This window comes from Lonchura striata, chromosome 1 (genome assembly GCF_046129695.1).
Source record: "Lonchura striata isolate bLonStr1 chromosome 1, bLonStr1.mat, whole genome shotgun sequence".
Taxonomy (NCBI): Eukaryota; Metazoa; Chordata; class Aves; order Passeriformes; family Estrildidae; genus Lonchura; species Lonchura striata.
Genome location: NC_134603.1, coordinates 62,326,225 through 62,337,690, shown reverse-complemented (window position 1 = coordinate 62,337,690; position 11,466 = coordinate 62,326,225). Strand labels below are relative to the sequence as shown.

General features: G+C 41.8%; 1 protein-coding gene across 1 annotated transcript in view; it reads left to right on the top strand.

Moving 5' to 3' along the window:
• Positions 1 to 3,085: 3,085 nt before the first annotated feature.
• Positions 3,086 to 11,466, top strand: part of GALNT12 (polypeptide N-acetylgalactosaminyltransferase 12) — a 44,508-nt gene continuing 36,127 nt past the window's right edge. The window contains exon 1 of the mRNA XM_021528650.2: positions 3,086 to 3,465. Within this exon, the coding sequence (XP_021384325.2) occupies positions 3,086 to 3,465 (380 nt within the window). The remainder of the gene's footprint in view (positions 3,466 to 11,466) is intronic.

The window sequence follows — 11,466 nt, the reverse complement described above, 5'->3', positions numbered from 1 at the left end:
ATTTTAGGTGAAACCTAAAAAAACTCATGCATTTTAGGTATTCCCTATATGTAAAGCTCATGTATTTTAGATGAACTAAATATTACCTGCATTTCAAACATATTTCAGAAAGCAACAGATACACTCTTAACTTCAGCTATTACATTCACTATAATGTGAATTCTTGTCTCGTGGACAATTACATATTGTTGCGGTTAGTTTTTATATCTTAGTGCTTTTTGATAGGTTTAGTTAATATTTTGTATACTTTTTGAGGTAAAGAAAAAATTTCCATTTTTAAAAATAAACTTTTCAAAGGCATTGATTATTCTACTGATCTTCTGTTTTAATTTGGACAACTAAGGACACAATAGATATTTCTAGATAAGTAATTAGAGTTTTTATATCACTTGTTTGGTTACTCTACTTATCTTTGTTTGAAACTCCTGAAGCAAATGAAATTATAACTCTTTAAACACTAAAAAACATAGCTAATTGTTTTAACTTCTATTCTTATTCCACCTGAAAGAAACAAGAGAACTTCTTAAAAGGAACTCTTCCATGAAAATGTTGCTACAAGTTTTATGGCCAGCAGTAAACTCATTCATTTGCCTTATTAATTGTAGATTGTTTTTCCTCTGGGGCTTATTTGTATGTTCAGAGAGAATTCTTCACACCTTAACTATTTCAGCTCAGAACATTCAGTCTTCCCATCATATTTACATCCCATTATTAGCAATATTTTCAATTCCCACTGTGATGATAATCACAGAAAGTCTTCACCCATTACTTTGCTGTAAGAGCATTATTACTGCTGAGAGCAGTTCTGTAATTTTGGTTCTCTGTTTCCCATTTTTTTGTTTCAGAACTTGTTTTAGTCATGTAATCATGTTCTTGTGCTTCTTCCATATTGCTCTAATACTTAAGATACTTACATAAAATACAGATTCTTATAGTTTTTTTCTTGGGTTTTAACTTTTTTTTTTTTCAGTCTTCTTAATTAACCCTTAGTCCTACATTTTGCTCTTTACCTCTTCCCAATCTCCTCAGTAACTTCTTTTGGGAGTCCAGGAGGATCACTTCTCCTTTGATTCATTCCAGGAAAATGCTTCCTTTATTCAGAAAGATGGCAAGCAAGGAAGCAAAGCAAACACTGGGCATGCAATAACTGGTGCCACCTGACTCTTCAGACCCAAAGTTTGCTAGGCACGGCTTCTTTTATATGCAATGTGAATTCTCATGTCCAACATATTGGTATTTAGTAGTTGTTTACAAAGCATATTGCAATTAGATTTATGCCTATTTATGCCTATAGATTTATGTATTTATTATACATGTGATAGCTAGCTGTATAGATGAATATTAGTCTGTCTATACACACAGTCATTGCAAATCCATCTAAATCACTCGATTTATACTAGCTTGCCAGAATCAGAATCAGTCACTGGTTTTCAGCACTCTTCTGTCCAGAGCATGGTCTCCACAGTAGTTGAATGTGTTTGTTGTCACATACAATATTTATTATCATGCAAAATAAGAAAGAGCTCATAGCTGTATGCTCTTACCCTGATAGTGACGAAATGTTTTCCCTTCCTTAGTGTTAGTTTCTTTCACTTCTTAGTAGTGCTGGTGAGCACCACCCAATGCTGTGTACTGGCCTGAAGTTCTCTCTGCGGGCATGACTGAACTCCTCTGCTGGGTTGATCTTGACAGGCGTCCAGCAGCTGAGCATGTTGCAGTGAACAATTTCTTTGGAAAACAAGTGGAGCAAATGACACCTCAAAACCAGTTCCAGCTCCCTACTGCATGTAAGAGAGAAACTGTATCCAGTTATGTTACATTTATGTTAAAGTGTTTCAAATGCAAAATCAGGAGCTCTCTGGTAATATCACCACCTCCAGATCACAAGTTTAGGCAGATGGGGCTTCATACTGTTAGGGGCTTAAGTAAAACAAACAGTATGGATATGTTGTTGAGTATGAAGCAAATCTGAAAGTTCTAACTAGTGCTACTGTTGTTTTTTTTCCTCCATGATTCTGTCCAGCCATAGAATGGACTGCCCATTACCTGTATAGTAAACTTGGGATTTTCTCTAGGCTTCTGGATTTCTCTCAATGAGGCAACATAGGTTGACTTCCTTTTTCAGCCAAGAACACTAATTTATTCAACAAAAAAGCTTGTCATTAATGCCTATAACTTCTTAGCTTGTGTTCTGCTCTACTTCTGAAGCACATGCTATTTACTGGTAGCAGAATGAATGAAGCCTGTTTTCCTATCAATTTGTTCCTTTCAACCCCTAAGCTCTTCCTAGTCCCTCTGCGGGAAATAACCTTCCTTGCTGTCCTGCAGCTCCGAAAATTTCTGTCTATAGACAGCAAGCCCTGGGGCTGTCCCAGGGGCCAAAGCAGCTTGCTGTGGCCCTGGCAGCTCAGTGCCAGCAGTGCTTTGGCTTGCTGGGGAAATTGTATATCCGCCATGCAGCTATCAGTGCTTATGAAAGTTCCTTAAGCTTCAGGGCGACCAGATCACCTTTCGCTTGAAGGGTGACAGCAAAAGAAACATGCCTTCCTCCCTCCTCCCCACATCCCAGCTCTGTGTGATCTAGCAGAACCGGGATAACTTCTACTCCCTCCTTGCCCCGGGATGGGTCAGCACCAGCACTGGTTCCACTGGTTGTGTCCCCAGGGTGAGCGCGGAGCAGGTTGGAGCGGTGTGCCTTCCCTGGGGTGCTGGAACCCTCGGAGGCCAAGCCTTCCGACCACCAGGAAACCGAGGGACACCGTTCCCGGGGAGGCGGATGGCGGGGGGCAGGGGCGCAGCACCCCTGAGGGACAAGCGGGGCGGGGTCCCTGCCCAGGGGCAGCGCTCCCGTCCCCGCTGCAGCGCCCGTGCCCGGCTCTTCCGCGCCGCGCCCCTCCGGGCTGGCCGGCGGCGGGGCGGGGAGGAGGGAGGAGCCGGCGGCGGAGGAGCCGTGCGGGCTTCCTGGCGGGGCAGCGCTGGCAGCGGGCGGGTATCGCGGCGTGGGCAGGTCCGTGAGAACTTCGCGACTCTGCCCGGGGCGGAGGCGCTGCCGTGTCCGGGAGACGGCAGCCGCCGCCCGCTCGCCATGGCCGGCCGCCTCGGCCGCGGGATGTGCTGGGGCAAGCGCGGCCGGGGCTGCCGGGGCGAGGGCGCGCTGCTCGCCCTGGGGCTGCTGGCCGCCCTCGGCTTCCTCGTGTGGCGGCACGGCCCGCCGCCCCGCCACGCCGCCCGCCGCGCCCCGCCGCAGCCGCCGTCCCCCGACTCCGAGCTGCTGCGGCGGCCGGTGTACGCTAAGCCGGCCCTGGACCCGGGGGCGCTGGGGGAGCTGGGCCGGGCGGTGAGGCTGGAGCTGAGCCCGGCCGAGAAGCGCCGCCAGGAGGAGAGCATCCGCCGACACCAGATCAATATTTACCTGAGCGACCGCATCTCGCTGCACCGCCGCCTGCCCGAGCGCTGGCACCCGCTGTGAGTACTGCCGAAGGCAGGTGGGGCCGGGGCAGAGGAGCCGTGCCTGCCGCTGCTGTGGCTCGGAGCCGCTCCGGCAAACTGCAGTGTCTGCTGCAGCGGTCAGCGCGGGGCTAGTCGTGTCTCTCTTGAGTACCTCTCGCTCAGGAGCGTGGAGGCTTTTGGAAACTTTCCCATCCCAAACACTCTTGGATCACAGCGCTCGCTCTCAGAGTTAAGTCGATTGGTGACTTTGCAGGCTGCCGCACCTACACAGGGCAGTACAAAATCGCGTGTTGGTGGTGTGTGTAGAGGTTATTTTCTCTGGTAGTGTGTTTTCAGTCCTCAAGCTACGCTGCTCTGCCGTGTTTCTCCTGCTGCTGTCCCCTCCTGCTGCTACTGGGCAGCAGCGTGCTTTTCCAGTCACTCCCAGCTTTACAAATGTTACGCTTCCTAGACTTCAGCTGTGGATTGTATTCAAATGTCTTAAGACACACAGTTTAAAAGAGCAGTTTTACCAGGAATGAGCTAGAAATGGTGCTCACAAAGGTAGGGAATGGTATTCTGAAGTGGGACTGTGCCTGATCCGGGATGCATGGTTGCTGGCACAAGGTGCATTTACAAATTACATTTACAGTTACGACACCAGTGGCAGATAATGGCATAGGCAATTGTAAACGAAGGGTTAGATAATGTTAGATGAGGTGGCTCTAGTTTATAGGCAATGGCTCAGTGCAGCTATGAAGCCAGCGTGGCACAACAGGTCTGACTGTTGTGTCCTTGTGCAAATACTCAAGTGTGGCACCGTCTTGGGCTCTCCTGTGAGTGAGCGGCTGGCTGGTGAAAGGAAGGGCTAGCCAGTTAAGGGGATATGCTAGCCATGACAGGGGATGGGATGGAGCCACGACTGCTACTGACTCATTTCTGTTTCACTTGAGCGTGGCTTCAGCTGGTTCATTTCATTGCAACAGGTTTGTACAATATGGTAATAAAAAGCTGTGGAAAAGGCAGGGCTCTGCCTCTCCTGTGCATTCACTTCATGCCTGTGTGTCCTGCCCAATGTTTAGCCAACTCTAATTGTAAGTGCTGAGTCTAAAACATGAATCTTATGATGGCTTTCAAAAAGTTGCAAATGCAAGGCTTTTTCATGATGAGTTTGAGCCTGACACTAAGCTTGTTTTACTTATTATTTCCCTCTTATCAGCAGTCTGTAGACCATAGGTCAAAAAGGACCATTTTAGTTTCATTTCCGTGGGAAGAATTAATTATTTCAATGAGTTATTTTGGACTTCTGCCATTTCTCTACAACAGGGTGCTAGATGAATTGGAAGGTCACAGTTGTTGAATAGGAGACATTATAGATGGTTGTGGGTGACTATTCTAGAAATGAAAATTATTTAAATAGATTTTGCTACAACAGCAGACCCTTTTTGATTTGAATATATGGATGCTGAAATGACAAAATATATCCAAACCAAAAGAATCACAGAAGCATCAGTGACATAATCTCAGAGATAATTGCCTTCTGAAGCTGAGGCTGTATTGTACTGTTGGCAGGTGCTTCATGCCTTTGCACACAGTTAAATCTAAATTATGGCAAGAATGTCTCAGAACATCTCTCCAACTCACACAGCAATTGAAAAAAACTTTCCCAAAGGCAATTTTGCAACCAAGTGTTAACTCCTTCTCTCAAGAAGGAAGACCATAAAAGATTGAAGTAAGAAAAAAAAAAAAAATTAAAAACTTATCACCAAACCCACAGCCATAGAAAATGCATTACAGTTTGTTCCAAGATTAGAGGTTATTCAGTTCAAAAACTCGAGTTTAAGGGAAATCTTATTTATGTATATTTTTATTTTAAGGTGGGTAATGCTTGACTACTTATGACCTCTAATGAACATTTTGGTGATGGGTGAGGCTATAATGATGGGAAGTAAGTAGTAATGGTAAATGGCAACTAGACTTCAGTGGTCCACCAAAATCATGCAAAGGTTAAATTTTAGATGTGATCAGTGAAACAGCTTTGGTACCAGAAGATGACAAATGCACCATTTTTTAGTGGATTCCCAGAAGAGAACCAGAGAACTGTGTGCTGGCAAGCCTTGGATCTTTTCCAGGCATGTTATCTACAAACTGTGGTAAGGGAAAGAATTAGTAACAGATGGGAGGGTGTGATCTATTGAGAAAGTCAACAAGGCTTTTGTCAAGGATGATGTGTCTCACAAATCTTTGAGTTCTTCGAAGGTTTTAATTATATGGATAAAGAAGTGTGTTGTTACTTGATGAGTTCTGTAAACAACTGTGAAATAATCTGGAAATTCCTTGCATTTATAAATGACTGAGTAGAATCTGTGAATTTTTTTTTTTGGTGTTTTTTTTCAGTTTTTTTGTTTGGTTAGTTTTGGTTTTTGTTTGTTTTAAGGAGCAAAGATTTCCCACAAAAATCTGTGTTGGACTCAATGCAGTTCAACTTACAGCATGGCTTTCATAAAGAAGTGACTAATTTACAGGTCTTCCTGGTGGCTTGCTGGAATTGTACCTTCTGCAGGATTCCTGCAATACATGGTTGATGCATGAAAATGGATGTAACAAATTCTGCCACCTCCCTGTTCCAAAAATCTATTTCCTGTAAAGCATAGTCCATCCACTAGAAAATTTAAATAAAACATTCAGGAGATATTGACAGATACTATACTTGGAGATTCTGTTCTGGGCTATGGGCTTTTGGTCTGTTTCAGCATATTCTTGTATGTGTGGAGGCAATCAGGACATTTTAGATACCAAAAAAGAGACAACATTACACCACCTGGATGCCCCAAAGCTCCTTTTGACATTAATGTCCTCCCACACTGATCAATGAACCCACTCTCTGTGTGTGAATTGGTGAAAACATTTGAATCCAATGAAAACAAGAGTTTTGCTAATAAGATAGTGTCTGAACCAGTAAGCTGTTAAATGTGATATGCAAAATGATTGCACAAGGTGTTTCTGTGTCAGAAACTCGTTCCAAAAATCTCTTCCTAGTGCTGCATGTTGTACATCCTGGACCTGCCATGGGAACGGAACTGTGGCAGGTATTTGCTAATGTCTGTGTCTGGTAATACTGTTCTAATACAGTTCAGAAAGAAAAGAATAGTTTGGCTGAGGTTACTCTCTCAAATAATGTATGGATTGATGATATTTGACTATACTCATAAATCCAGGACATTTCCAATATAGATCTTTCTCCTACCAATATATTCCTGGCAGTGAAAATATTTAGAAAGTTGTTAGTCCTTCTTGTTCCCACTACTGTAATTTGCTTTTTTGATGACTGATTCCGTTCTATTGACCTGCAGACCCAAAGAACTTGACAACTACAGTTGTTTCCTTCAGACAATTTCTGCTTCCTTTATCTGGCTGAGCTTGACATCAGCAACTGACAATGTGTTTCATCACACAAGAACTGTTTAGTTTTATTGAAAGTATACATACAAACAAATAAATATTATGTATAAATAATCTATTAAAATGTTCATTTGGAAGACTTATGGATAAGAATGTAAGTTACTAAATGATCATACAGTTTGTACAAGGCTAGAAGTGAAATAAGCCATAGGGTCAGAGAAGGATGGAGGTTGGAAGGAAACTTTGGGGTGTCTAGTCCAACATTGAAGCCTCCAAGGATGGAGATTCAACAACCTTTGACCACATCTTTAAATGCAACATCACTGCCACACTGATTTCTTTTTATTGTTTTCCCCTGATCATAAGGTTGTCTGGATGGCCCAGCTTCCCAACATTTACCCTTAATTTCTTGAATTTGTTCTCATAAAGGAAGTAACAATTATAGGAGGTTTAAAGCCAGCAATTGTCCTGTGTCAGACTTTGAGGGCCCTGTTGAGGCTGATGCCCTGTAAGTGAGTGTGCTGAGCCTGGGGCCATGGGGTTTGGCTGCTGCTGCTGCTTTCTCTGCCTTCTTCCCCCTGCAACAACACGTTTGCATTGTGTCCCATGGGGCTTCTCCTTGTGTGCTTGTTTTACAGGACTGTAGGGCTAGGCAGACAACTGATATGTTCTCTTAGCCTTTTACAGCTGATTACAATGTGTAAGAAATACATTTCCAGTTTTTCTACTTGGGTTCTTTCAGATTAAGGGCTATTTTCAAGCATTGTTCCAGATTTTAGACCTTTTTTTTTTCTTTCTATATCACAGTAGGGATGCATTGCTCATTTATTTTGGGGATAGTTTCTGTAAAAGCACACAAGTTGCCTTTCAGCTGACTCTTGGTACAAATGGAGCAATCAGGACTAGGCACTTTTGTGCTGACTCAGCATTTCATGCTTTTTCTTTCATGGTAGAAGCCTGATTCAGCCCTTGGGGCTCATTTTACTTGTTATCACAAGGAAATGGATTTTTAATTCTTTCCTGTCTTTCCTAAGAAGCCACAGAAGCCCCCAAAATATTGAATGTGGTCTGCACAGTATTTTTCAGCTATTAAGAAAAGTTCTAGAGATTTGTTCTTTAATTCTAGATAATCTTCTGTGTTTTGGAGAGATTCTTTATATGTTTTTTTGTATATGTGTGATTTTATGTATATTTTTAAATGTCTGTACATATACCTTTAAGTGTCTATGTATAGATAGCTAGATATACACAAATGCTCAAATTCCTCTACCACCATCATTTATGCCTATAATTTTATTTATTTTGGGGGGAAAATTATGTTTGACTTTAGCATAACAATCTTGTGCTAAGATTATTTTGTCTTTCAAGACTGTTTTTCATGTTTGCTCCCATATTTGAATTTGAATCTCCCAGAGTCTCTCTTCTGTGGTTTGTTTTGTTTTTTGGGCTGTAAATAGGAAATTATACCAGGATGTTTGTCTGATAGTATCTTGCTAGCAAGTTCCAAGAATAAGCCTTGATATTATGTTTTGGTTCCTTTTCTACTCCAAAAATCACAGCTACTCCTGCCAGGAGTTTTAACCTGATGCTGTTCCGGGAAAGTTCCCAGATCTGTGATTGATAGTAAGCAAAAATTGATTTTTTTAAAATTCAAGAACTGCTTTTATTTAAACAATTGTCTATAAGGATCAAGTGCATCCACCCCTTATTTGCAGTGATGACTACTATAGCTTCTTTCAGTTATGGCTTTGCAAAATATTTTTTTTTGTCCTGAATCAAATTACTCACACTGAAGTAAGTTTTTGAATGCAGGTGTAGGAAATAGTATGTCTCTGTGGAAAGGTTAAGTGTATTTCACTATCTTGGAAGAAAAGTGAAAACATTTGAGCAGAATGTAACCTCTGTTTCAGCTCAGCAAAATAAAACAAAAATCAAGTGGGTTTCCCCACTGTCACATGCAGAATTTCCTTCTCATCTGCATATCCAGAATATGGGTCAGTTAGGAACTTCTGTAGCATTTCTCTAACAATTTGGAAATAGGAGGCACTATGGATTTCCTAACTTTGTGAATTTTAGGATACACACTTAGTAAATTGTCTTATTTTGGTCTTTCTAGACGTTTTTTTCTTAGTGTATTTTTAATCTGTTTTAAAGAGATTTGCTTTCTGTGCCACCTCTGCCCCACCCTCCAGCTTCTTAACAAATATTTTCTTCTGTTTCAGACTTAGTGTCTTTCTTTCTTGCTTCTCACAATGCTTGTATGCAAGGCAGCACAGCCCATTATTATCTGAAATCTTAAAAACAGCTTTTGGCAGTCAGTCTTGTCATTACCTTCTTGTTATTGGGAGAATCATTCCGTAGAACATTAAATAACCTGAAAAACTATTTCACAATCAAACCAGCCTCTTGTTTCCAGAGGCTTGATCATATCACAGTGCTGTGGCCTGTACAGGAGTGCTTTCTCTAACGTGGTTTGTTTCAGCAGATATAATTTAGGGAGCTTTTAGCTAGCCTGCTGGGTGGTGAGGAAGTGTAGGCCAGCATCCTGAACTCAACCTGCTTAAGTGTTACAGCCTTGCACCAAATAATCTGGCCATTCTGGCAGTTATCAGCACTTTGCTGCTATGTGCTTTGATACTTACATTAAGACACACCTTCTGTAAACTCTCGATGCCTTTTTCTGCAACAGTTGAACACGTGGCCTGTGTAGGTGTGTAAAACCAGGTGGAGCCTCTCCATGCCCAGATAAACCTTTTTTAATTAAAAAAAAAAAGAAAAAAAATTCCTTGAACAGCCAGTTGGATCATGGTAGTCTTATGTGAAAAAATAAATTTGGCACAAAAAGTTGGGTAGTGTTTGGAGGAGATAAGAATAATGTTTATAATATCCTTTCATTCCACTGGAGATGTTGTGCTTTTCTATCCCAGGCTTTGGGTGGTGTTGCTTTTGGCTCGCGTGCTGCATTTTGCCCATAGGTTACTCTTCCACACAGAGGGGTGAAGAGTGGATGTTCAACTGTATATTCAGCCTGGAGCAAGGGACACAGCCTTGGTAACTGTGGGGTGGCTTAGAAACCAGTGCTGCCACCTGTGTCATGCTGCAGGGCTTGGGATGCTTGAGGATGGATTTGATGAACCCCAAGCTGCTGTTTGGGCAAAAGTAGAAAAGGGGATAGAAGATCTCAATACTGCTGTGTCCTCTGCCATGGCTTTGGGAAAGTGAGAGAAGGAGGTGCTTTCTCTTGGGTGAAGGCACTTGGCAGAGTCCAATGCCCACATTGCTGCCTCTGCAGTTTATGGAGTGGGAATGAAGATGGTGAAACTAGATTGAAATGCCCATAGATGCTGCTATTCATCCCCATCAGCTTCATTTACTTACAGCCTACAAAATGTCACTTTTGAGCACATGTCTTACTGAAAGAGTAGTTTAAGTTGGTGTTTTAACTGTTGAAATTAAGAAGAGGAAAGGCGGTTGTGTGGTGGGTCAGCATGTCTATGGCCCATCACAAAAAGCCCAGCTAACCTGGTTCCTAGCCCACCATGTGAAAGCCATCCCGAAGTAGAACCCTGGCAGTGTTTTCCAGGTGACACTGGGATGGGGCATATATGTCAAATACTGTAGTCACATAAATCAAGTTAAATCAGCTTCAGAAGTGACATGTGCTGTTTTGCACTTCTTGAGAGAAGCTGCACAGTCCTGAACTTGCCTAGGGCATTCACATTGAAACTTCAAAACCAAAACTTATGCCGTATACCTTCTGAAAGCATTAAATAATTTATGAGCAGTTTGTGTTCTTAACAAATCTTTGAAAACGCAGAGAACAATTCATATTTTTTTCTTAAAATATAACTAACAGTGCATATAGAAGATAAAATTTGGAGATTAAAAGTCTGTTTTCCCTTTCCGTATCATTATCACAGTTGTGGTGAAAGTCTCAAGTAAGAGCATGTCAGCGACCATTCCTAATTAACTCATGGCAGTGCGCCCAGTGTGCACACATTCATGCTCTCTCCTCGTGTATAGATACACATCTCTTAGAGAAACAACTCTTTACAAAGAAATAAATTGAGTGATTACATTAATTGACACAAATGTTCTTGAAAACAACCCATTTAATTTTGTTTAGGCATTTCCTGAGTGATGTCTCCATAGTTTCTAATAAATAACCTATTGTAAAACATGCTAGCAGAAGACTGTGTAGTGTAGTAGATTCCAAGGTTAATTTATTAAACTTGTCAGCTGTTTATTCTCGGTTAGACTGTGATTTAAAAATGCAGTGTAAAAAAGGCAAAACAAAAACCCACAGGAATTTGGATGTATGATGATACACTTTTATGTGTTTGTCTTATTTGCATTTTGTGGACATAGATGTTTGAGTAAGAAGCTGTAGTGAGCCATAAAGGAAGGGTGGTACATAGTGAACATGGTTTTGTGTTCAGGTACATACCAGCATTATTTTCTCTTTCTTCCTATCGAGAAATTTAAAGATTTTTTTGATGAACACTTTTAGAATTCTAAAATATAGATGTTGTCTTAGTGTAAATTGATAAGAAATGCCATAACACAAAGCTTTTGTTTGTTTTATGCCTGTTTTATGCCACAGTGGTCAAGTAAGAGCATCCCTGGAACACCCAC